At 29.3% G+C, this 26,586-nt stretch overlaps 7 protein-coding genes across 7 annotated transcripts; all 7 read right to left on the bottom strand.

Moving 5' to 3' along the window:
* Positions 1 to 5,332: 5,332 nt before the first annotated feature.
* On the bottom strand, positions 5,333 to 6,253 carry LOC105832573. The gene is made up of 2 exons (XM_028189862.2): positions 6,161 to 6,253; positions 5,333 to 5,895 (listed from the first exon to the last, which is right to left on the bottom strand). Exons 1-2 carry the CDS (start codon positions 6,231 to 6,233, stop codon positions 5,633 to 5,635), a joined length of 336 nt encoding a protein of 111 aa, XP_028045663.2. The 5' UTR covers positions 6,234 to 6,253; the 3' UTR covers positions 5,333 to 5,632.
* Positions 6,254 to 8,149: 1,896 nt separating this feature from the next.
* LOC114253730 (putative odorant receptor 85d) lies at positions 8,150 to 8,795 on the bottom strand. The gene is made up of 3 exons (XM_028189863.2): positions 8,632 to 8,795; positions 8,312 to 8,444; positions 8,150 to 8,240 (listed from the first exon to the last, which is right to left on the bottom strand). The coding sequence occupies exons 1-3, from the start codon at positions 8,760 to 8,762 to the stop codon at positions 8,190 to 8,192; spliced, it is 315 nt and encodes a 104-aa protein (XP_028045664.2). The 5' UTR covers positions 8,763 to 8,795; the 3' UTR covers positions 8,150 to 8,189.
* A 3-nt stretch (positions 8,796 to 8,798) lies between these two features.
* LOC114254214 lies at positions 8,799 to 11,159 on the bottom strand. Its single transcript, XM_028189856.2, has 6 exons — positions 10,361 to 11,159; positions 10,171 to 10,290; positions 9,974 to 10,088; positions 9,360 to 9,621; positions 9,160 to 9,276; positions 8,799 to 8,938 (listed from the first exon to the last, which is right to left on the bottom strand). Exons 1-6 carry the CDS (start codon positions 10,502 to 10,504, stop codon positions 8,830 to 8,832), a joined length of 867 nt encoding a protein of 288 aa, XP_028045657.2. The 5' UTR covers positions 10,505 to 11,159; the 3' UTR covers positions 8,799 to 8,829.
* A 122-nt stretch (positions 11,160 to 11,281) lies between these two features.
* On the bottom strand, positions 11,282 to 14,774 carry LOC105832587 (odorant receptor 9a). The gene is made up of 9 exons (XM_012673681.3): positions 14,375 to 14,774; positions 14,185 to 14,304; positions 13,993 to 14,110; positions 13,365 to 13,632; positions 13,163 to 13,279; positions 12,854 to 12,944; positions 12,639 to 12,775; positions 12,354 to 12,486; positions 11,282 to 12,283 (listed from the first exon to the last, which is right to left on the bottom strand). The coding sequence occupies exons 1-9, from the start codon at positions 14,516 to 14,518 to the stop codon at positions 12,233 to 12,235; spliced, it is 1,179 nt and encodes a 392-aa protein (XP_012529135.1). The 5' UTR covers positions 14,519 to 14,774; the 3' UTR covers positions 11,282 to 12,232.
* Positions 14,775 to 17,160: 2,386 nt separating this feature from the next.
* Positions 17,161 to 20,316, bottom strand: LOC105830183 (odorant receptor Or2). The gene is made up of 9 exons (XM_036291100.1): positions 20,077 to 20,316; positions 19,375 to 19,494; positions 19,192 to 19,309; positions 18,857 to 19,118; positions 18,660 to 18,785; positions 18,455 to 18,545; positions 17,828 to 17,952; positions 17,634 to 17,766; positions 17,161 to 17,365 (listed from the first exon to the last, which is right to left on the bottom strand). The coding sequence occupies exons 1-9, from the start codon at positions 20,284 to 20,286 to the stop codon at positions 17,303 to 17,305; spliced, it is 1,248 nt and encodes a 415-aa protein (XP_036146993.1). The 5' UTR covers positions 20,287 to 20,316; the 3' UTR covers positions 17,161 to 17,302.
* Positions 20,317 to 21,045: 729 nt separating this feature from the next.
* Positions 21,046 to 24,096, bottom strand: LOC114254215 (odorant receptor 67c). The gene is made up of 9 exons (XM_036291101.1): positions 23,856 to 24,096; positions 23,145 to 23,264; positions 22,965 to 23,082; positions 22,629 to 22,890; positions 22,432 to 22,557; positions 22,228 to 22,318; positions 21,970 to 22,094; positions 21,774 to 21,906; positions 21,046 to 21,615 (listed from the first exon to the last, which is right to left on the bottom strand). Exons 1-9 carry the CDS (start codon positions 24,063 to 24,065, stop codon positions 21,553 to 21,555), a joined length of 1,248 nt encoding a protein of 415 aa, XP_036146994.1. The 5' UTR covers positions 24,066 to 24,096; the 3' UTR covers positions 21,046 to 21,552.
* Positions 23,404 to 26,344, bottom strand: LOC105832574. The gene is made up of 5 exons (XM_028189854.2): positions 26,053 to 26,344; positions 25,146 to 25,236; positions 24,887 to 25,020; positions 24,690 to 24,822; positions 23,404 to 24,577 (listed from the first exon to the last, which is right to left on the bottom strand). The coding sequence occupies exons 1-5, from the start codon at positions 26,193 to 26,195 to the stop codon at positions 24,521 to 24,523; spliced, it is 558 nt and encodes a 185-aa protein (XP_028045655.2). The 5' UTR covers positions 26,196 to 26,344; the 3' UTR covers positions 23,404 to 24,520.
* Between the last annotated feature and the right edge of the window lie 242 nt (positions 26,345 to 26,586).

Here is a 26,586-nt window from a genome sequence, read left to right as displayed (position 1 = left end):
TACTGTACTCGAAAGCAGTTGTTTAGTGTAATAAATTAAGCAAAAATTTTTGGTTTAGTGATGTAGTATAATTTTAAAAATAAGAAATAGATATTTTTGTTATCTGTGTGTCGAAATGTTGGTCCTTGATTGTGAAGTGATGGATGAGAAAAGAACCACTTTCAGCGCACCGATAGCGAAACATATATTCTCTGATCGTGTAAAAAGGATTGCGTAACATTGTAATCGCGTATAAAAAGTATCGTGTAAATCGAGGACTTAGTATATATATATATAAAATGAATATGAAATACAAACACTGAAAAAAGAATCTTGTTGAATTAATTAGGAATCCAGATTCTGGTTGAATCTACCAGATTTACAATTAATTCAACAAAACTCATTTTTTAGCGAAGGTATTTAATTTTACATGACTTTCAATTTAATATAATTAGAAAATATGCTCCAAAAGGTTTAGTTTAAATATTGATAAATAAATGCATACATTACGTCTTGAAATTCGTTGTAATCGATCAATCGTTGAGATATAAAACTTATAACATATACGTGTATTATTTCTACTGAATTAACAAGAATTCTGATGCTTTCGATTGTTGAGTTAAATTGAGTGTCCACCATTACAAACTTGAAATATAATTTTATTAAATACGTTATCAATGAAAATACAATTACTATCTAAACATTTTACATCTATCTTGAATATTTACCTCTGCTGCGCCAGGGGTTAAACAAATAATTACACGTTCCACCACAGTCATGAAAATCGATGCATAGGCAGATGAAAGCAGATCAAAAAATCTCCATGTAAAATGATAAAACAAATATGTTAGCTTATGGAAATAAATGTAATTAAATTATGTAAAAATCTAATACAATTAATATACAGAGTTTAATACAAAATCATTTTGTTAATATAACATATGCATTGTGTACAATGCGTCGCTGACGCGTGCAATTGATATGAGATACTCTATCGTATCTAGGTTTTGAATTATTAATGTTGACAGAAAGGTTACATTACATTTTTTTATAAGTATTTTATACAATTCTTATTTTTTTCAATCTATCCAAAATGTATCTAAGAACGGCTGACACCAACTTTAAGATACATGTGTATAATTTGATGCATCTGATTATACTGTAGTACGCTTCGTCATCTGCAATATTCGGATTGAGAAACACCAACTCAGAACCTTGTATTCGCTCTATGTTGTATCTAATTTGATAAAAGTACAATTTCTATTCGAAATATAATTAAGTTAAAAATTTTTCACCAAAATTACAATTTTGTTTACATAAACGTCTTACTTTACACAACTAAATAATGCGCAGATATGCTCAATGCAAAATATGAACATTCCATCAACAGCTACTGTTACAGATAATATGCTGAACACGCTGATAAACGCATGAAGCATCAACAGGTTGTAATATTTGTCCATATCGAGAACATGTTCTAATCGATATAGAAAACTGAGCGAACGTGTTTCATTTGCCGGTAAAAGCATATAATATATTCCGCTATTAATGGTTGGTAGCATGCAATACAAGACCCACATCAAGTAAAAACCAACTGCAATAAGTTACCAGTTTTTTTTGCATTGCTTTAAATACTTAAAAAATATATAAGCCGTTTACATAAAAATCCATCGAGACAAAGAGAGAGAGAGAGTTTAAATGTAATTTTTTAAAGAATTATTATCAAGAAATTTAATCTGTTTCTCTCTTTCTCTCTCTCTCTCTCTCTCTCTCTCTCTCTCTCTCTCTCTCTTTCTCTCTCTCTGATAACTTGAAAAAAAGAAAAAATAAAGAAGGACAAGTTATATAATTTAAATTGAACAAATAATTTAAAAAAGATAAATTTTAAAAAATGATATGTAAATGTGATGGCATGTACTGCTATAAATTTTATACTTTTTATAAGTCTGCATAATAATAAAAAAAATTAATTGTAATAAAATGAAGACGTACAAAAAAACTTACTCGTATATCGTGTTATGAAAGTCTTGCTTTTCTGTCTATAATGCTGTGATATTTCATGTTCTGGTCCCTCACTTAATAATTTCCAAGCCTCTTCGATATACACCAGAAACTGTTTAATCTGTAGCTCGAAAAAATTGTGCGGTTTATAATTATAAAACGAGTCGGTTAATTTTTCGCATAGCAAAAACATAATATGTACGAACTTCATATTTATTAAAGGAAAACATAAGTAATTTTACAAGGACGAAGGTGTTCAGTAACATTGTCGAGAAATTATCCATAAGGATATTCAAATCTGTCATTCCAGTTATAAAACCCCAAAACTGAAAAACAGAAAATCAGGGAAAACTGTTAGTTTTATTCCAACGTCTACTGTCGTACGTATCTTTAGCCACCTCAAGGACTATCAAAGTAAAACACAAAACACTGTCAGGGCGAACATAACGTTATTCTTTATTCGCGATTGAAATGGCCATTAACCGATAATGCATAGGGACGTTTTGTTAAAATGATAGTAGTGATTGTCATAAAACGACATTTTGTTATAGCAATCTAGCAAAAGAATACTATACGAAACAGTCACATATTTCGTTGAATATTCAGACCAAATCGCAGAATTTATTTCATATTCCCTTTGGAAAAGCTTCTAAAAGAAACGGAGTGCAATCTGAAGAAGCAACGCTGAAGCAATTTCCCACACAGTTCCGTGTAACAAAGCATTACATATTTATGAATAATGAGTTGTCTTTTTCTTCAATCCTTCAATCCTTTGTAACCGTTGAAATATAATACTGCGCAGCTGACATTCTATATACCCCTCGCTTTATAAATCAAGTAAAACTCTACTATATCACAGTATAAAACATGTGAGTTTTATGATCACATTGAAATTTTATTTTATTTATTTCTCTCGATTTATTTCTCTCGTTTCATTATTTGCTTAAAATTAACCAATATCAAAGAAAAGTTCTATAAATTTAGCATTTTTACCTGTAAAATTAATCAATTACAAGGTATGAAAAATTATGGTTTGGTTAACCAACTTTTTAGTTTTCAATTTTTTCAGACAAAACTGAAAAATTTATCAAAAGATTTATCAAATTCCATGTGAGTAACTAATTATATTAGTTATCTAATAATATTTTAATAATAATTAAAAACTAATAATTGATGTAAGAAATTAATCACGTTTCTCGACACATGTCTTATGTATCAAATAGCAGGTTTAGAGTAAGTTTATTATAGCATTAAAGAATTAAGAAATATATATTTTATATTATATATCAAGATATATTACTAACGTATAATAATGATTTGAATATTTTTATTTATTTCAATGTGGTATATACATCTTCCGAAAATTGAAATAAAACTTATTTAACTAATTTTGAAGTTTACAACATAATTTTTTTTAACCGTGCAATTTCTATTTATAACGAACTTGAATTATCGTCATTAAAAATTTGTTATAATGTAACTTCAAACTACTGTATTTGAATAACTAAGTTTTATCTTTTTTGTAATATAAATATTTATATAAATTATTTTATATAAATCGTGTTTCAATAATGGTATTAAATTTTTTTAAGAATAATAAATTAAATTAAGAAAAAAAATAAAACATAAAACTAAAATATCTTTAATAATCTACGGCGCGGATCTTGATGTTCAATAATATTTTTTGTGTGAATTTTCATATTTTATGTCCAATTCACATAAACAATGCTCTGCATATTTGAGGTATTATTTTCCGCGCTAAATTTTTTACAGTATTTTAAGTGCTCATGAGCATCAGAATTATTAAATTTTAATTCGTCAATTTCATTTGTGATATTTCAATTTTATTTAGAAACTTTGTTTCGATTCGATGAGCTTACAAGGTCTATATACTAAAGAATTATTGCAATACTAAAAATTAATATTAATTTTTGGTACTATGTTATTGTTATAGTATTAAAAATCAATATTGGCTATTGGCAATAGAGAATCAGTTTTTGGTGTAGTATTATTAGTGTCATAGTATTAAAAATCAGTATTGATGTTAGTTATCATTGCAATATAGAAAATCAGTATTGATTTTGCAACTGTTCTGACACCATGCAGTTTCATGCTGTAAGTCTTAGCCCTTAGTCATTACCCTATTATGGTACAGTGGTGGAACTGAGTTTTATAACGTTGAATATAATATTGAAAATTTTTCTTAAAAATACATTCGTTGATGCACTAGAAGAATGCTTTTATTACGTTCAATAAAATAATGTTAATTAAGGTAAGATCATAATCTTCATAATAATATGTATAACATAATAATAATATGTATAATATAATGGTTATTAACGTATTTGTTGAAAACATTTTTTTTTTAACCATTATGTGCAATTATGTTACTGTAACGACGTGAGCATCGTGAAATAAGACATGGTCATTTTTTAAAGCTGAAATAATTACAAAGATATTTTCATTCATGAAACTGTTATCGAAATAATGTTACGTTTGTACGTACCACGCTAAACGTCTCCAATGACATGACGAACATTTTACCAGCTTTTACTTGACACGGTTTAGTACTACGCATTGATATAAATCTCAAGAGATGTTTGGATCTTAATGAAAACTTGTACTATTTGCAGCTGTAACTGATAACAAATTTAATACATTAATTTTTCATAGTTTTTATTAAATGTAATTCGGATCATAAATCGCTCCAAACGTTTTATATACATATATAAGACAAAATATATCACAAAAAAGCATTATTATAAAATGCTTTTCATGTTATATAACTTTTTTTAATTTAATGTAAATTATTTGAAAATTAGCGGAAAGATTATTTAAATATTGACAAAGAAATGCATACATTACTTCATGAAGCTCGTTACTGTAATCGATTAATCATTGAGATGTTAAATTCAAATAATATATATGTCCCAATTCTCCTAGACCAGCAGCAATAATTCTGATGATTTTATCAAGTTGATTGTCCATCATTACCAACTTAAATGATACACAATGTTATTAATACTCTTTATTATCATAAAAATGTAATTTTTAATATTTAGATTTGTTGCGAATATTTACTCCTCCGCCGAACTAAAACTTAGGCAAATTACTACATTTTCCAAAATAAACAAAAAAGATATTTCATCAACAGATGACAACGTATCGGAAACTCTCCATATAAAATGATGAAAGAAATGTATTAATGTATTTATTATAAATAAATGTAATATAATGAAATACATATGTAATATAATTGGTTAAATTTTAAATTGAATACAAAATTATTTTATATAATATGTAATTAAACTTAAATTTTATTAACATAAAAAGTGTTAATTAAATTAAAAAAACATTAATTTTATAAAGTATATATTTTATACTTTATATAATTCTCATTTTTAAAAACTATTCAAAACGTATCTAAGAATAACTATCTAAGAATGACACTAACTTTAATATACGTTTATACAATTTGATGCAACTGATTTATGGTATGCTTTGTCGTCTGCAATATTCAGATTGAGCAACACAAATTCTGAATCTTGTATTCGCAGTATGTTGTATCTATTTTGAGAAAAGTGTAATTTTAGTTCAAAATATAATCGTGTTTATAAACTTTTGAAACTATAGCTTTTTTCGCGCAAACAACTCACTTACAATTGAACAACGCGTCAACATACTTAATGCAGAGCGTGAAGAAGCCGTCGACAGCTATCGGCACAGACACTACGTAGAACACGCGGATAAACACATGAAGCATCAACAGGTCATAGTATTTGACTATGTCGAGAACATGTTTCAGTCGATACAGGAGTCTGGCCGAGTATGTTTCATTCGTCGGTAAAAGAGTATATATCACACTAATGATGACCGGTGGTAAGTTATACAAGAGCCACATCATGTAAAGACCAACTAAAACAAATCACTTTTTCTTCCTCACACTGCTTCATGACATTTGAACAGAATATATAGGAATACATGAAAATTCAATAAAAGAAAGAGTATAAAAGAAAAAAGAAAAGAAGAGAAGAAAAATTAAGAAGACAAATTGAAAAATAATTTGTTAAAAAAGAGAGAGTATCAATTTTTATTATACAGATTTACTTAGTATTAAATTTTTTATTACTAAGTCTGTATAAAAAAAGTTCTTAATTGTAATAAAATGAAGACAACTCACTCGCGTATCGTAATGTGTAGGCTTTGCTTCTTTCCGCATGATACCGTAATATTTTCATTCTCTGGTCCCTCATACATTACTTTCCGTGATACCGTGCAGAAGCTCTTTCATTTGCAGCTCGAAGAAACCGTGCGATTTACAATTATAAAATGAGTAACTTTCCGTGGCAAAAATGTAATATACGAACTTTAATCGTTATTAAACCATGCAACAACTGCTTAATTTTATAATGACGAAGGAATTTACTAACAACGGCGAAAGATTCTCCATAATAATGCTGAAATCCGTTATCTCAGCTATCAGGCCCCAGAGCTGCAGGAAAACAGAAATAAACTATCAGTTTCGATTTTAACGTTTGCTGCGGTAGCTCTTCTAGCCACCTCTAAGATCGTCAAACTGAAAATGAAAAACACCGTCACTGCGAACGTAACGCTGTTTTTCAATCGAGATTGAAGTGGCCATTGGCATAGGATCGTTTTGTTGAAATGATAGTAGTAATTGTCGTAAAGACATTTTGTTATAGCAAAATGAACAAAGGAATACTCTACGAAACAGATGTATCTCGTCGAATATTCACGACAAATCGTAGAGAGCTTATTCTGTATTCTCTTGAAAACAGAAAACTCTGTTTCTAAAAGAAACAGAGTTCAATAACAAAAAAAAATCTCGGAGGCAATGTTCCGTACAGTTTCCTGTAACAAAGCATTACATATTTATAAGTAATGAATCGTAATTTTCTTAACGCAACTCTTTGAAACCGTTGAAATATACCTGCGACGGACATTTTTACTCTTCGCATCAATCAAAGAAAGCTGTACTATAAGATAAAGACTATAGTAACATGTGGATTGCGTGATCAACGCTGAAGCAATTTACCCCTCTTTGATTATTTGCGTAAGTTAATGAATGTCGAAAGAAGATTCTATAATGTTTAACATTTTTATATGTAATATTTCACATGTAATGTAGAGTAATTGTAATTGGACTGTGTAATTAATATAATTTTTTTTAAGTTAAGATAGATAAAAGTGATGGAGCATTCACTGTTTAGTGTGATTTGATTATTCTTGAACTTTTCCGAAAAGTATCAATGTATATTTTTAAAATGCAGCTTTGGCACAATATTGAAAGAAATTTAAATTAATTTTACATGTAGAATAGATGTATGTCTTATCAAGCTCTTTCTCTTCTTTATTTTTCTAGATATTATGAAACTTATGGGTAATATTATTTCAATTTACTTACAATATTTCTCTTACAGAATTTTATTAAGATATATTTATGCTGAAAAAAGAAATAACAATTTTTCATGTATTCACTAGATTTTAAATGCTATGTCAAACACGGTGATTAAAATTTATATTATAAGATAATGTGGCAACTTACTTTTATATCGCTATAGAATTTCTGTTTCCGTCTGTGTAAAGTTAGTATTTTATTTACCGGCCCCATGCACAAAACTTTTCAAGTCTTTCTAATAATTATCTTTTAATGTAATTTAAATTATTAATTATTAATTAATTTGAATGTTTTACTTAAAATTTTTTTAATTCAAATTTTTGAAGGAAGTGATACGTATTACATAATTTAATAAATAAGTTTGGAAGACTGTGTATACTCATTAATTTGCACATTTATTTAAAATAATTATTTAACAATTATACTTGCCGATTAATATTTGTGATAATAAAATAATAATATACATCTACATTTATTATTTGTTACATTATGTTTTACATGTAAAAGAATAATCGATATTAAAATTCATTAACAAAATTTGTGTTTTGTTTGTTACATTAAAAAAAAACCCTGAATTGTTGATGTTAATAACAAATGTTTTGACATAGTAAATGAAATTTGATATATGTTAAAAACTGTATAAGTTATATGTTAAAATATATGTTAAAATGTAGTAATAAATATATATTTTCGTTTTATATATTTATATAACGAAAATAATGATATATAGATATTTCCAAAAAGGCAATAGATTTACAATGCCATTATAATATACTTCCAATTACAATTCTTATTGTAATGACGTAAGCATCGTGAAGTACGATAAAGATACTTGTAATATCTAAAAATAATATTGCATTGATGTTTTATTTTAAACAATTAATAAAGCAAAATAATACCATTTACACTTACCGAGCTAAAATTCTCCATAGACATTAAGAACATCTTACCAGCTTTTATTTGGCACGGCTTAGTAGTTCGCAATAATGTAAATCTTACCAGATATCTCGATTTGATTGACATTTTATACCAGTCGCAGTTATAACTATTAATGCATTAAATTATTAATATAATTTTTGTTTGTCTATAAACTAGTGGTATTGATTTTTACAATATTAAGTAAACATATGAAAGAATTGAATTACAAAATATTTTTTATACATTCTTGTTTCATAATTTAATATATTTTTAACGCATATGTGGTTAACTATTACTGATTGATAAATGCATACATTGCTTCTCGAACTCCACTGCTGTAATCAATCAATCTTTGACAAAGCAAACAAAGTAAATACATGTGTAACACTTCTCCTAAATTAGCAGAGAGAATTCTGATCATTTCGTCCAGTTGGATCTCTACCATTATTAACTTAAATACACAATTTTATTAGACTTTTTTATGTAAAAAGTAAATTGTTTAAAGTTCCTTTTTAATTCGAATTTTTTACCTCAGCCGCGCTGAAACTTAGGCATATAATTCCATTTCCCAATAGAAAGAGAAATGATACCGCATAGTTAGATGCGAGCACTTCTGAAAGTCTATATGTAAAATGATAAAATGTAAACGTGAACGTACTTTAATTTAAACATATCTAATATAATTGATACCCAGTTAAAGTATTTAACTTAAAATTAAAAAACACAATATTTGTTTAAAATTTAAAATAAATTAACACATTAGCTGACAGTATTTTACAAACACTTAGTAAATTTTGCCATTTGAGCAAAACGTATACATATTAAAAAGCATTAATACTAACTTTAAAGCATGTTTGTAGGATTCGATACAACCAATTATGTCGTGATATGATTCATCGTTCTTAACATTTAACTCGAGCAACATGATATCCGAGCATCGTATGCGCTCTATGTTATATCTAACGAAATTATAACATTATTGTTAAAAGAGATTGAGAAATTAAACGATGTTAATCCAGCTTTCCTTGCAGGGACAACTTACTTTAAGCATTCGAACAATGCACATATATGCTGAGTACAAATTGTGAATATGGAATCGATAGCTATCGGCACAGAGACTATGTAGAATACGCTGATAAACCCGTGAAGCATCAACAGGTTGTAGTATTTGTCCATGTCGAGAACATGTTCCATACGATATAGAAACCTGGCCGTGTATGTTTCGTTTGTCGGTAAAATTTTATACATTCCACTAACGACGATCGGTGTCGTAGAATAGGAGAGCCACGCCACGTAAAGAGCAACTGTAATAAGTCACTTTTTTAAGTTACTACAAAAAAAACACAGAACTTCAACATCAACGTAACGGGCTGTTTATATTAAAATTTCCTTTCGTCGAATAAACTATAAATGCATCAGAAAAAAATTGCAAATAAAATAATAAAGCTGAAATTAAATTGCAAATAAATTAAGATATTATAATTCTCTTGAAGATATTTCAAAAATAACAAAAAATTAATAATATTTTTAAAAAATAAACAATGACAATAAAAACGGATTAAACAGATAGTATTGATTTTTTCTCAAATATTGCCACATTTATGGTACATGTCGGACAGAAAAATTAAACTACTTAATAAAATAAAAATAACTTACTCGTGTATCGTATCGTGAAAGTTCTACTTTGCTCTGCATAAAGCTGTAATATTTCCTTCTCTGCCCCCGATTTCATCTTCCACGTCTCTTCGATGTCCTCCAAAAGCACTTTCATCTGTAGCTCGAAAAAATCGTTCGGTATACAATTATAGAACGATTTGAATAGCTTCGCGTGTGGTAGGACGTAAGGTACCAACTTTGTCATTAGTAAATACACAATTAATCAGCTTAGTGATGGCCATAGTATTCACCAGTAACGGCGAAAAGTTTTCCATGATAATGCTCAGATCTGTTATTCCAGCTGCTAAACCCCAAAACTACCGAAAATGAAAAACAAATTGTCAATCTCCGTTCTAACGTATCTCTGTTGTACGTATATTTAGATACCTCAAAGGCTGTTAAACTGAAAATGAACAAAGATGTAACGGCGAGCATCATGTTACTCTCCATTCGCGACTGAAATGGCCATTGGCCGATTATTCTTAGAAGTATTTTGTTGAAATAATAGTAGTGATTGTCAAAGAAAGACATATTGTATTACAGAAATCAAAGGTGTATCGTTCGAAATGATATCTCATCGAATATTCTAATCGCGGAGTTTTATTTCTTTGAAATGATATTTGTATATTCCTTTGAAAAGTTTTTTTAAAAGAAAAGAAAAATAGCGCGACAACAAAAAGAAAATATTAGAGATATATTCCACAGTATCGCGCAATCACATATTTATGAGTGACGAATTGTATTTCTTTTAACGGACTCTTTGTGAACGGAAAGGTTTATAACTGTGATTGTACACTACATATATATACCCACCGCTTTATAAATCAACAAAATTTCTGAAACTATAAGATAAATGCTGGTAAGATATATGCGAGTTGCAAACGCGCAAAAGTGAAACTGTCTCCTTATTTTATGAACCGTTGAAATCAATCAGTATTGGAGGAATCAATTCTATGGGTTTAACATTTTTGTTGTCTAAAGTTTAACATATTAATATCAATCTGAAATATTTAATGATCTTGTTATAGATAAAATCTAGAACAAAACATTGTTAAATTTTTTTTTCTTTCTCTCTCTCTCTCTTTTTCATACATGCACTTTTTTCATCTTCCATTCTTTCTATCTTTTGCTCATAAGACGTTAAGTTTCAACGTTGTAACTTATTTCATAACTTACATACATATATAATACATATATAATATATAAGTAACATATTTCTATTTCATTTCTCAAATTATAATTTTTATAATATCTATTTTTTAGTAAATCGTTAATTATTTAATGTATATGTATTTTATTTTACTTTTATTAAAATTTTCTAGTCCAGTTTTCTTTAAAAAAACAAGATAAAAAATGCGTATTATATATATTACAAAATTTATTAAATAAGTGTGCGCGATTCGCGTAATGAGATCGCTGATATTCCTACGGATGGAAGCAGGGTGAGGGGACATCGTGGACACAATGCTCAAAGAAGTAATACAGAATTGATTTTAATATATAATTCACACGCAATGCTCAGAGCGAGTTCTGAGTTATCATACGTTATATCAAAGATCGAAGAATGAGCTAACACACTTGAAATGTCTGAATGAAAATTAGTGTCTTGCACCGATGAGCAGTTCTTAATCACACGCACGGGTCAGTTATATTAATTGAGTACCTGGTAATGATAGCGCCCGTGAGCCGTGTACACGCTAGCGCGTACACCATGGCGCTCCGCGATCTACGCGAACGTTGATTGAGAGATGCTGCCATCTGAAGTGACGGCGCGAGCTCATTATCTACTGAATCTCGAACAATAAGTTTAAAAAGCTTTATTTATATTATTTGTACATTTGTTTTGACTAATTAAGTTTATACTATTTATCTAATTAATAACTGTGTTAATAAAGTACCGATTCACATGACTATTATTTGTTACATTACAATTATATTGTGTAAAGGATATTAACATAAAATATATAACGTTTTAAGAATATGTTTTAATTAGTGCATTAGAAAAATATTTTAATTTTTAACATAATAAATTTTGTATGATGTTACATAATGTACTTAGTATACACGATGTCTTCAAGTAAGTAACATTTGAAATAATTACTGAACTATAGAAGTTAGAAAAATATTTCAAATTAAATTTATTCTTTTTCGGGGGAAACAAGTCTAGAAACATTCTGTATGAATGAGAACTGTAATAATATAATATTCAAAGACTATACATTTATATATAATTCTATTATAAATCTCTAATTACTGTTTTCATTGTAGTGATGTAAGCATCGTGATGTACGATAAGCATACTTTTAAGATCTAAAAATAATATTGCATAATAATGTTTTATTTTAAATAATTAATGAAGTAGTATTACGTTTTCACGTACCGAGCTAAAGATCTCCATTGACATTACGAAAACCTTACCAGCTTTTAATTCACATGGTTTCATAGAACGCAGTAATGTAAATCTCAAAAAATGCCTCGACCTTAATGACATCCTATACCAGTTGCAGCTGTAACTGTTATGCATTAATTCTTTATAAAATTTTTGCCTGTCTAATTAAATGGTGGTATGGACCTTTAAATTGTTTAAAACGTTAAATAAACATATTTATTTTAATTTAAAACATTATTATTTGTTTAAATTTTATTATATAACGACTGTGCGTACATTACTCCTTGAAATTCGCAGCTGTGATTGATCAATCTTTGAGAAATCGAACAAAGACCATATATATGTAGCAATTGTGTCATGTTACCAAAGAGAATTCTAATCTTTTCATCCAGTTGGGTGTCTACTATTATAAACTTAAATACATAACTTTATTAGACATTTCCAATATAAAAATGCAATAGTTAAACGCTCTTGTATTTAATTCGGATTACCTGTGCCCAGCCGAAGCTTAAGCTTATAACTACATTTCCCAATAAAAAGAGAAATGATACTGCATAGTTAGATGAGAGCACATGGGAAAGTCTACATAATAAAATAAGTACTTTAATCTATTTAAACAACTGTAATATGATTCGTGTACCTGATTAAATCTTAAATAAAATTCAATTTATATATAAAATATTTATTTAATTGATAAAACGATATAAATATTACTTGAAAGATTGTTAAATCAAATATTTTGTAAGTTTTGTCATATTGTGCAAGACGTACACATATATTATAAAGTAGTTGATACTAACTTTAAGACATGTTTGTAGGATTTAATGCAGCCAATTAAGTTACGATACGCTTCATCGTTTTCAATATTTGGTTGCAACAATACAGTATCCAAGGTTCGTGTTTGCTCTATGTTATATCTAACAAAATTATAATATCATTATTCTTAAAAGAAAATTGAAAAATTGATCCTTCTGATGCAACCTTCTTGCGAGGATAACTAACCGTATGCATTCGAACAATGCACAGATATGCTGAATACAAACTGTGAATATGGAATCGATAGCTATTAGCACGGAAAGTAAGTAGAATACGCCGATAAACGCGTGAAGCATCAACAGGTTGTAATATTTGTCCATGTCGAGAACATGTTCTATACGATACAGAAACCTGGCCGTGTATGTTTCGTTTGTATGTTTCGGTAAAAGTTTATCGATCCAAGTAATGACAAGCGGTGTCCCACAATAGAAAAGCCATGCCGCGTAAAGAGCAACTGTAATAAGTCTTTTTTTTTAACAATTTCAAAATTCATGATATTTCGATAATAACAACATATTAAACTGTTTGTTTAAAAATCCAATAAAATATGAACACCTTAAAAGAAAACTTAGAAATAAAGTAATGAAAAAGAAAATTATAAATATAATATTATAATGTATTAGAATTCTCTTGGAAATGTTTCAAAAAAATGCAAAAAGTTTCAATATTTTGAATAAACAATATTGTAATAAAAATAGATTTTTAAAAGAGTATCAATTTTTTATATATTGTCAAAATTGCAACTTTTCCTTATCTATCTGCCAAAAAAAAAAACTTTATATTACAAAATTTACATAAAATAAAAATAACTCACTCGCATATCGTATCGTGAAATCTTTGCTTTCCTCCGCGTAATGCTGCAATATCTTTTTCTCTGGCTCCGAGCGTTTCATCTTCCATGTCTCTTCGATATCCTCCAAAAGCATTTTCATCTGCAGCTCGAAGAAGTCATTCGGTATATAGAATGATCCAATTATTTGTATGTGGCAGAACATAAGGTACGAACTTTGTTACGAGTAAAAACACAGTTATAAAGCTTTATGTTGACTATGCTGATCACCAGTAAGGGCGCTGCATTGTCCATGATGATGCTCAGATTCGATATCCCAGCTACTAAGCCCCAAGACTGCCGAAAATAAAAAACAAATCGTTAGCCTTGACTCTAATGTATTGTTATTGTACGTATCTTCAAACACCTCCAAAGCTCCCAAAGTTAAAATGGACAAAGACGCGGCAACAAACGTCAGGTTGCTCTCCAGTCGCGATTGAAATGGCCATTGGCCGATTATTCTTAGAAATATTTTGTTGAGATAATAGTAGTGATTGTCAAAGAAAGACATATTGTGTTGCAGAAATCAAAGGAATATTCGTTCGAAACGTTGAGATATCTCGTCGAATATTTACGTGTAATCGCAGAACTTTATTCTTTTAAAATGATATTTACTTATTCCTTTGAAAAGATTCTCAAAAAGAAAAGTAGTACGATAACAAAACACCGAGATATACTCCACAGTATCGCACAATCATATATTTATGAGTAATGAGTCGCATTTCTTTCAATGGCCTCTGTGTAGACGAAGAGACTTATAACGACAATTGTACATTATATACCCATTGTTTTATAAATCAAACAAAATTTCTGAAACTATAAGATAAATGGTAGTAAGATACATGGAATTGTAAACTCGCAAAAATGAAACGGTTTTCTTATTTTATAAACCGTTGAAATATCAATCTGCTTTAGAGGAATCAGTTATATGAAGTTCAATATTTTTGTTTTATGTGGAGTTAAACACATTAATATTAATCTGAATATATTGAATGAGTTTGCTGCAGACAAAATTTGGAAGAGAAAGAATATGTTGGTAATTTTTTTCTCTCGGTAATTAGTTTCTCTCTCTCTTTCTGTCTTTCTTTTACTTTCTTTCCCCTTTTCTATTTATAAGATATTAAGGGTCGGTTGTTCCAACTTCTTGGTAAATTTACCTATCAGGTAAATATATGTTTGTCTTTATTTATTTAAGAAAAGAAATGAAGATAGACACATGCTTACTTAGTAGATAAGTTTACCAAGATGTTGGAACAACCGACCCTAAATGTCAATAATAATTTTTCGAGTTTAAAGTTTTATTATTTAATTTATTAGAAATTAAATTTTTTACTTATATTTTACATATACTTACCGTTAGATATACTTAGATAGATCACCGAGAACTTTCAACGTTTTTAGCTATATATACTTCTTCAAATTCCAAATGTTGTTATGCTTCACCAATGAACACCAGTCATGACGCACATGCTGAATGACTATCTTAAACTAACAGATACAAATTTTTCTTAGCAAGACTTTCATTGCGGCACTTTATATGCGCATACTTTTTTAAATATTACATACTTACTTTTTCAGTCTACCAATGGAGACCAAGTGTTTTGAAAAGAACCATACTTGCGCCAATAGTAGTTGGTAAAACATCGTAAAGATTGTTCAAATCTTATACGTGTAAACAAGAATGTAATCTGTTGATAAATTGTAATTAACGTATTATTTTTATATAGAATATATATTTTAATTTTGCGGAAAAATTTGAGTAATGTAAAAATCGTCGATAATTTTAAAAAACTCAGTCTGTATAATAAATGTGATAACTGATATAACTTTTGTTTTAGAAAACACTATCCAGGAAATTATGATGGCAGAGCAAATTGCAAGACTATTCTATAACGTGTTTTTAATAAAAGATTATTTATTGTCCGATCTTTACGAAGAGAAGATACGAGTGTGTAGATCTAAAACTGTGTTTCTATAAAAATCGGATCATAAATGAGCTCTTATTTAAAAGCCATTGTAGAAGGAGTTTAAATATTTATTCTGCCATCAAAATTGGCAAGTTGATACTCAAAGCATTGCTCCTGATGGCACTTGATTGTACGTTGTGCTGTCACCGAGTCGCGGATATAATTTTTTTTATTGCAACATGTATTGAAATTATAATTAATTCTCTCTTATGATTTTCTTGTCCATGTATAATATTTTTGCAAAGTACCTGCGGCAGAAGGATAAACCGCACTTTAAACATCGTACAGTAGCAAATTGCGTTTCGGTTGGATTGCATCAGTCATAAGTCAAGGCATGACAATAACCTTTAACTCGAAAATATTAAAAACACCTCTTAGTTGACTGATACTTGTTGAAGCAGATTTCTTAAGTAACATAAACATTCCGTCATTGCATAGTTTACTTTATTCTCTTCAGGTATCCTAAAGATGCAGTTGCAAATAAATATACATTGTAATACGCTTTATATAATTTAAATGGAATTGATAATAAGGCGACACGCGACCTGTAGACGACACGCGAGATCCTGTAATTTTAATTTCACGTGTCGTTGATATATAAAGCAACGGTGGTAACGCTGAATTCATCGCAACATATGTTGTAAAATAGACGATATAGTAGTTGTACGCTGAACAAAGTAAACTGATAAACCGCAACGTTCATCGTATGATATTACAATATAAATAGCCTTAATGTAAGCGTAATTTATTTATTACTTTATACAAATTAATATTTATACATGATATACCATCGCGGTACATTAACATTTGAATTCTTGGCGCACAAGAGGCTAGAAAGCAAATGTAAAATGTTTCAAAATTTACTAACTCATTCATGCAACGTGTGTTGTCTTTTCCTTCAATAAAATATGCACGGATATGTTGGTGTGTACATGTTATTGCACGCAACAAGATAAGAAATTATCTTTTTCTAGAGTATAATTTTCTAAATTTAGATTACATTAATATTAACTTTTTTTAATTATAAATTTATAAGTCTAATAAGATTTTTTTTATTAAAAAAGTAATTTGTGCAATACTGTAATTTAATATTATAATAAAGCATGAATGATAATTGCATTTTAAATATTTTTATGTAGAACAGATACTTAATTAAAAATTAATTAAAAATAGACATTGTAATTACGGATTATAAAAGACTAATTTTGTTTATAAAACAAAAAAATACTTTTATTTAATTAAAATATTTTATATTTCTATTATATTTTTATAAATATTTTTCTTTGTGGCATGCACAAATAAACCACAAAATTCCATGTGGTCGATAATTACACGTCATCCGAGTTTAATGATATCATTAATGTTACGTACGAAGCGGACGTCCTCATGAGCTTAAAAATATAATAAAATATTAAATAATATTTTTTTAACATATAATTTTGTATGGAATATTAAACACATGCACAATATTAATATTTTTATATAAACTGAATATTAAAACAGATTTAAACTAATTTTAAATTTACCTTTTTAAAGCTATTATTTGTATTTTACACACACACACACACACACACACACACACACACACACACACACACACACACACACACACACACACACACACACATACATATATATTTACACTAAACTTTATCATACCGTGCTATAACTTTGCATACAGATTACGTATATTTTCGCCACAGTTATATAACATGGTTTCTGACATTTCATCATTAAAAATAGCAAAACTTTTTTTGCTTTTAAAGACATTTCATACCACATTCCATTATATCTGAAAATATATTATAATTTACAAATCACAACATTATTAATTAATTAAATTAATCACTTACGCTGCAATAGAAATTTGAAAATTGTGATCTAGTAGTCTCTGTCCCATCCAGTAGTTGAAAAAAAGTCGACTGGTTTGAATAAACAGAAGCACACAGTTTTTGATTACGTCTGTATGAAATACAATCTGCACAATGATGTATAAAGTCAATGCGGAAATAGTACATTATGTAACAAAAGTGTAAAGTCTGTCTTTTGTGCACGAGTTTAAAAAACTGTCATGCCCGTGTTGATTGTATTTTTTGTTACCCATGCGTCGATGTGTCTCATGGATGTCTTAAGTTCTCGCAAATTGACAGATTAGCCGAAATTTGGTTCACGAAACTGACGAAGCGTTGGTTAATTCTACAAGAGTGACCATATGTGTGTCGCGAAATGAAGCACATGCGAATGCTGAAATGATCAAATGTGCTAAACAAATCGTACTGGAATACTTTTCGCTACAATTCTTCTATTAGAGGACAAGAACTGAACAATAATATTAAAGTGCTGAATTCGACGAATTTATCCCCAAAAAGGAATCACCTTCGACGCACATGTAACAAAATGAACTTTTTATGCAATATGTAACACTGGACCGACAATAAAATATAAATTAACAATATATTAATGATTTATTATGCATGTACCATCACGCAGGAAGAACACTGAAGTAGAATTCCAAAGCCAAAGTCGATAAAAAGACATATCGCGAACGTTGACTCAATTAATTCAATTAATCTATTGACAACAGATAGAGATATAAAAATCCGTATGTTAAATTTACATTATTTTCTGTATTATATTTAATATCTTTTTTTGCTTCTTAATATAATTCGTTCGATTTATATGAACCTTTCTGTTCTGACTTGTAGCTGTATGCACTGTACGATGTTCTCAATATCTTTATCTCCTTTCGATACAGGATTACATCTGACATATTTTAATTTATCGTCTATTTCCCATTTTTTTAGACGGTTACTAAAAGTGTACATATGTAAGAGAGACATTTCCTACTATAAAAATTGTACCGAATCAAAAAACTACGATACCTTAACATAGTCAATATACCACAAGTGTGTTGTAGCAGCACGACGTAGATGGTATCGCATGCGACTATTATTAAAACACATACAACATATGATGCGAACATGATTGTCAGAAGAATATAATAATATTTTTCCGTATCTACAAAAAATTCCGCTGGATGCGGCAGTCGCTTTGACCTCGTTACGTTTGATGCAAATACAAGATCGAATAATGGAATCATTAATGGTATCGCCACGAAACTGGCTATACCCACGGTTGTCACAACTATTGGTAATAAGATTATCTCTATGTATAATTGCTTAAAGCGATTGTTGGGTATACTTATCATTAGATGTACTTAGATAGAGGAGCGTAAACATTCGGCTTTTCTCGCTATATTCCATCAAAATCCAAATGTCTTTGTGCTTCATCAATAAACACCAGTCCTGACGCACGTGCTGAAGGAGTATCTTAAACTAACAGATACGGTAAATTTCTTTTAGATGCAAAACTTTTATTGCGGTACACTTCACATGCTTACTTTTTTATTTTGCCAATGTAGACCAAGTGATTTGAAAGTACAAATAAATGAACCCATCAAAGTTGGTAAAATGTCGTAAAAATCACTCAAATCTCTTAAACGTGTGAATAAAAATGCGATCTGTTGATAAATTGTAACATATCGTATTGAGTGTGGAATGTACATTTATATAACTTTAAATAAATAGAATAACGCAAGAATCGCCGACAATTTCGGAAAACTTAATGTGTCTAATAACAGTGTGATGATATAATTTTTTAGTAATCTTTAAAAAACTTATTTATATTATACAATTTTAATGGCAGTGCAAAATACGAAATTTTTTCTACGATGTATTTTAAATAAAACATTATTTATTGTCCTGCCTTTAGAATGTTCTATTTTTTTGAGAAAAGGATGTGATTGTTACGTTAATGAGTGTTACAAAACGATTCAAAAACATTATTTCTACAATTGGTTAATAAATAAGTTTTTATTTAAAAAGCATCGTAAACAGAATTTTGTTATTTGTTCTATAAGCAGAATTATCTGATACTCAAAGGCTTAAGACATTGATTCCCGTCAGCACTTGATTATATATGGTGCTATCACCGAATCACATTCGATCAATCACAGCCGATATTTTTTATTGTCTTACGTATAAAAATTATACTTAATCCTCTCTTACGATTTTTTTTATCTATATTACTTTGCCAAATGTACCTGTGGCAGTGTCATACTCAGCAAACCGAGTATCGTAAAACATATGAAAATTGTGTTTCTGTTAGACTGCATCGGCCATAAGCCGATGTACGACAATAAGAGTTTGTTAATTTGAAGATACCGAGTGTCAAAGACGTCCATTTGCTGGTTGGTACTTGTTGAAGCAGAATTCTTGAGTAACATAAAGCTCCCTTCAACTGCACGATTCATTTGGTATTCCCTTGAGATGTCCGTAGTGCCACAGTGGCAAAGGAATCTACATGTGCCTTATATGATTTAAATAGAATCGATAATAAGGCAAGACGCTATCCGTAGACGACACGCGAGGAGATCGTGCAATTTTAATTTCGCGTGTCGTCGACACATAAAGCAACGGTGGTAACCCTTAGTTCTGCGCAACGTATTCACCGCAACATATGTTATGAAACAGAAAATATAGCGGTTGTACGCTAAATATACTGAATTGACAAACCGCAACGTTCACCATGTTTGTAATAATATTACAATATAAATAGTATTAATGTAAGCGTAATTTATTTATTACTTTATATAAATCGATATTTATGCATGATATACCATCGTACATTAACTTTTGAGTACAAGAGGCTAGAAAACGAATGTAAAATTTTTCAGTAATTTACTAATTGATTCAGGCAACGTATTTTTTCCTTTAATAAGATATGTTGGTGTGTACATGTTATTGCACGCGACAAGATAAAAAATTATCTTTTTCTAGAGTATAATTTTCTAAATTTTGATTATATTAATATTAATTTTTTTAATTATAAATTTATAAGTCTAATAACATTTTTTATGTTTAAGAAAATAATTTGTGCAATGGTATAATGTAGTATTATTTGAAGCATAAATGGTATATAATTGTATTTTAAATATTTTTATATAGAATATATATTTATTAAAAAATAATTAATAATAAATATTGACATTATAATTGTGAATTATAAAGACTAATATTTTTTATAAAATAAGAAGAAAAGTACTTTTTTGTTACATGTGCCTCGAAAGTGGACCTTTTAAATAACATCTTTTTGTGACCCTCTACCGACCCCAAAGTCTCCGATTATGCAGGAATCATTTCCGCATGACTATTTTCGCATACTTGATCATTCTTTCATTTACTGACATTTTATTGCCATTTCGTGACACATATACGATAACTCTCGATGTTTTGTCGCTTTCGCAAACCCAACTTTGTTACCCTGTCAATTTACATTCAAGGACCACACTTCGACGAAAAGGTAATAAAAAATATCATGTGTAACATGTGCGAGTCGGCTATTCCTAATCGTGCGGATAAACGCATTCGTAAGAACTAGCCGACCTTCCGCACATGTAACACAATATATAGTATTATTTACTTAAAACACTTATAATCATATTCGTAATTATACTTTTATAATTTAAGTTTATTTGTGTCATACACAAATAAACTACAAAATTCCATATGGTCAATAATTACACATCATCCGAGTTCAATGATATCATTAATGTAACGTACGAAGCGGACGTCCTCATAAGCTTAAAAAAATAATATTAAATATTTATTTTTTACATATAATTTTGTACACAATATGAATATTTTTATATAAACTGAATATTGTTCAAAAATAGATTTAAACTGATTTTAAATATGTTTTTTTATAGCTATTATTTATATATACTGAACTTTATCATACCGTGCTATAATTTTCCATACAGATTACATAAATTTTTGCCACAGTTATATAACATGGTTTTTGACACTTCATTATTAGAAATAGCAACATTTTTTTTGCTTTCAAAGACCTTTCATACCACATTCCATTATATCTGAAAATATATATCATAATTTACAAATCATGACGTTATTAATTAATTTAATTAATCACTCACATTGCAGTAGAAATCTGAGAATTGTGATCTATTAGTCTCTGTCCTATCCAGCTGTTGAAAAAAAATCGAGTGGATTGCAGAAGCACAAACACACAGTTTTTCAATACATCTGTATAAGACACCATCTGTACAATGATGCATAAATTGTAAAATCAAGTTTAAGTCAATGCGGACAAAAAATTTTATGCAATATATAACGCTGGACCAACAAAAAAAAATATTAACTATACATATATTAAAAATTTATTATACATGTACCATCACGACCGAAGAACACTGAAATAGCATTCCAAAGGCAAAGTCGGAAAATAGACATATCGCGAACGTTGATTCAATCAATTGGATTAGTCTATTGACAACAGATAGAGATAGAAAAATCCGTATGTTAAATTTACATTATTTTCTGTATTATATTTAATATCTTTTTTTGCTTCTTAATATAATTCGTTCGATTATATGAACCTCTCTGTTCTGACTTGTAGCTGTATGCACTGTACGATGTTCTCAATATCTCTGTTTCCTCTCAATACGGGATTACGATCGACACATTTCGATTTATCATTTATTTCCCATTTTTTTAAACGATAACTGAAAGTGTACATATGTAAGAGAGACATTTTCTACTATAAAAATTGTATCGAATCAAAAAACTACGGTACCTTAATATAGCCAATATACCACAAGTGTGTTGTAGCAGCGCGACGTAAATGGTATCGCTTGCGTTTACTATCGTAACACATACAGCATATGATGCTAACGTGATTGTCAGAAGAATGTAATAATATTTTTCCATATCCACAAGAAACTCGGACGGATGCGGCATTCGCTTTGGTCTCGTTACGTTTGATTCAAATATGAAGTCGAATAATTGAATAATTAGTGGTTTCGTCGCAAAACTGGCTACGCTTATGTTTGTAAAGACTATTAGAAAAAAAAATTATCTCTTTGTATAATAGTGCTCAGAGTGATTATTGGATATACTTATCGTTAGGTACTTAGATAGACCAGCGTGAACATTCGGCTTTTCTCACTATATTCCATCAAAATCCAAATGTCACTGTGCTTCATCAATGAACACCAGTCGTGACGTACATGCTGAATGAGCATCTTGAACTGACAGATACACGTTTTTCTTAGACGCAAAACTTTTATTGCTGCATGCTTTGCACGCTTACTTTTTCAATTTGCCAATGTAGACCAAGTGATTTGAAGGTAACAATACATGAACCCATCAAAGTTGGAAAAATTTCGTAAAAGTCATTCAAATCTCTTAAACGTATAAACAAGAATGCGATCTGTTGATAAATTGAAATTAACAGATTGTTTTTAATGTGGAATATATATTTTTTATGTAACTACGAAGTAAATAGAATAACGCAAAAATCACCGACAATTTCAGAAAACTTAGTGTGTCTAATAACTGTAATGATGTAATTTTTTTTTTAATTTTTAGAAAACATTATCTATAAAATTTTGATGGCAGAGCAAAATACGAGACTTCTTCTACGATGTATTTTAAATAAAAGATCATTTATTGTTCTATCTTTAGAATGTCCTACTTTTTCAGAAAAGGGCATGAATGTTGCGTTAATGTGTAAAACGATTCAATGTTGCAAAACGATTCAAAAGCATTATTTCTACAAAAGTCGGTTAATAAATAAGCTTTTATTTAAAAAGCATCGTAAATAGAATTTTGTTATTTGTTCTACTAGCACAATTATTAATCTAATATTCAAAGACTTGATTCTCGGTGGCATTTCATTGTATATGTACATTGTGCTGTCACCAAATCACAGTCGATTTTTCTTTATTGCCCCACGTATAAAAATTATAATTAATGCTCTCTTATAATTTTTTTTTGTCTGTGATGTTACTTTGCTAAATACCTGTGGCAGAGTTATAATCAGCACACCAAGTATCGTACAACATACGAAAATTATATTTCTGTTGGACTGCATCGGCCATAAGCCGATGAACGATAGTAAGAGTTTGTTAATTCGAAGATACCGAGTGTCAAAGACGTCTATTGGCTGGTTCGTGCTTGCTGAAGCAGAATTCTTGAGTAACATGAAGTCCCTTTCAACTGCACGATTCATTTGATATTCCCTTGAGATGTCCGCGGTGCCAGTGGCAAAGAAATCTACACTGTAATGTGCTTTATATGATTTAAATAGAATCGATAATAAGACGAGACGCTACCCGTAGACGACACGCAAGATCCTGCAATTTTAATTCCGCGTATCGTCGACGCATGAAGCAACGATGGTATAACATTTAGTTTCTGTGCAACATGTTCGCCTTTGTAAAATAAAACAACAGTTATACGCTGAATATGGTGAATTTACAAATCGTAATACTTTTATCGTATTTGTAATAATATTGCAATATAAATAATATTAATACAAGCATAATTTATTTATTATTTTATACAAATATTTACGTTTATTAGGTGTGATATACCCTAGACATATATTAACACCTGAGTTCTTGGCATACAAGAGACTAAAAATTGTACGCGATTGGAAAATGTCTCAGAAATTTGTTGATTTTTTCACGTTTCGCGCAGCGAGATCATTACCGTGCAATAGGACATCGATGTTTTCATTACCTTAAAAAAAAACATTTGTTGTACACAACGTATTGTCTTTTTGCCGCAATAAGTGTGCACCAATATGCTGGTGCTTCTATGTTATTGCACGCGATATTTCCACGTCCCATACCTTACTAAAACCTTGTAGATTAATGACATACAAATTTGCGATTGTTATTTGGGAAACTCTCTGACTCCTCACGATTAGTAACAACAGTAACTTTTGCACCTTTACGGGCACGTTATACCATATTCCATCATAACTGTAAAAGAAATATATTTAAAAGAATATTCCTTGCGAATTCTGAATATAGCTCTTTATCTTACGCTGCTATTGAGATTTCGGCGCTATGATCGGTCACTTGCTGCCCAGCCCAACTATTGAAAAATAATCGACAACTTTGCATCAGCATGAGAGACATGTGTTGTATAATTTCAGGCGATCCTATTCGAATTACGATCTGCAAATAATATCATCGTGCTTGAAAATATTTTCAACAGTAATTCAAAAACATATATATTTTTATTATATTGCTTTTTAGAACATTAAACTTGTGTTCTAAGATTTAAATCTTTTTATACTCACCATTATGCATGAAGAAGTTTGAAGCAAAAATCCTAATCCAACATCGCAGAAGAGATACAATGCGATTGTAGACTCCATCATCTCTATGTATCTAAATCAATAAATATTATCGATATCTTACAATTAGTAAAAATTTTATATTAGTTACAGGCATTTATTAAGTGTATAAATAAGTTCTCACGAGTTTTTTTCGGAAAATAATAAATTGATAAATATAGATATAGACATAATAGATTGATAAATATAACCGAACCAATATTTTAATCAAAATATTTGCTGAAACTAAAACTTTTTGTCATCTTTCAGTTACTCGACGAATGCCGCAGCAAAAAAGAGTGTTTTTTGAGGCGACAGAGTCATTGACCTATTTTTTAACTTCCGCTTCCGTATCAAAAAGACCATACTGCGTTGATCGGAACAGATGGTAATCAAATGGCGCAATGGGGAACATACGGATATGGGATAAGACTTTATTTGAAGTATTGTTTGTTTGACTTCAACAGCAACATGAAGTTTCACGTTGTCACGATGCAATATCGTTTTATGGTCATTTTTCTCAAAATATCTTATTCAAATGATTTAGTTGCACATTATAGCATTTTTCTATAATTATTTGATCTGTTGGAAAAGACTCATAACAGAGTATCCCTTGTTTATCTTACCAGATACAAAGGACCAGGTTTGTTTTTAAATTAAATTACAAATATTGAGTATCTAACCACAAACTGTTATATAATTTTTGAAAAGTAGATTAATTATAACTTTGAAACAAATAATTGAGTACAGAAAGCTCGACATATTGTTTAGCGCCATTTAAAATAACCGCGGAAACTTATTTAACACTTGATAAATATAGAGAGGTACAGATTTGTAAATATGCTGTTCTTGAAATAATTGTCACACCAACACTCTTATTCTTTCATGCAGTTGAATGCAACGTCGAACATATTCAGTAATTTCTTCATGCGTGTAATAATCGTCTATCCATATTAATTTATTATACGCCGGCAAATTCTTCAGGCGATGACTATAACAAGTAAATCTAATCATTTTTATATATTTAATTTCTAATCTACAATTTATTCTTTACGCGTGAATTTTACACGGAACAATATAATTTAGCTGTTGCGGCAAAATCGTGGCAATCTACTTTGAAAAGTTTTGTTGAATAAATTTATTTCTAGGGACACATTAATTTACTGTTAAAACAGTCTATCAAACAATCTTCTACATCAAATATCGCTAATAGAATATTATTATGAAAATAGATTAGAAAGAACAGAAATAAAAGGAGAGGGATAAATTTATTACCAAAACAAGAAACTATTTTAATGAATAAAATTAATCTTGTTAACAAATTTTTCTGCTGTTCATATAACGATTAACAAAATTTATTGCAACAACTAAACTATATCAACATTTTTTTGCGTGATTATATAAT

The sequence above is a fragment of the Monomorium pharaonis genome, chromosome 8, assembly GCF_013373865.1.
Source record: "Monomorium pharaonis isolate MP-MQ-018 chromosome 8, ASM1337386v2, whole genome shotgun sequence".
In the NCBI taxonomy this organism is placed as follows: domain Eukaryota; kingdom Metazoa; phylum Arthropoda; class Insecta; order Hymenoptera; family Formicidae; genus Monomorium; species Monomorium pharaonis.
Note: the sequence above shows the minus strand (reverse complement) of the source record. Positions and strands in the feature narration are given on the sequence as shown.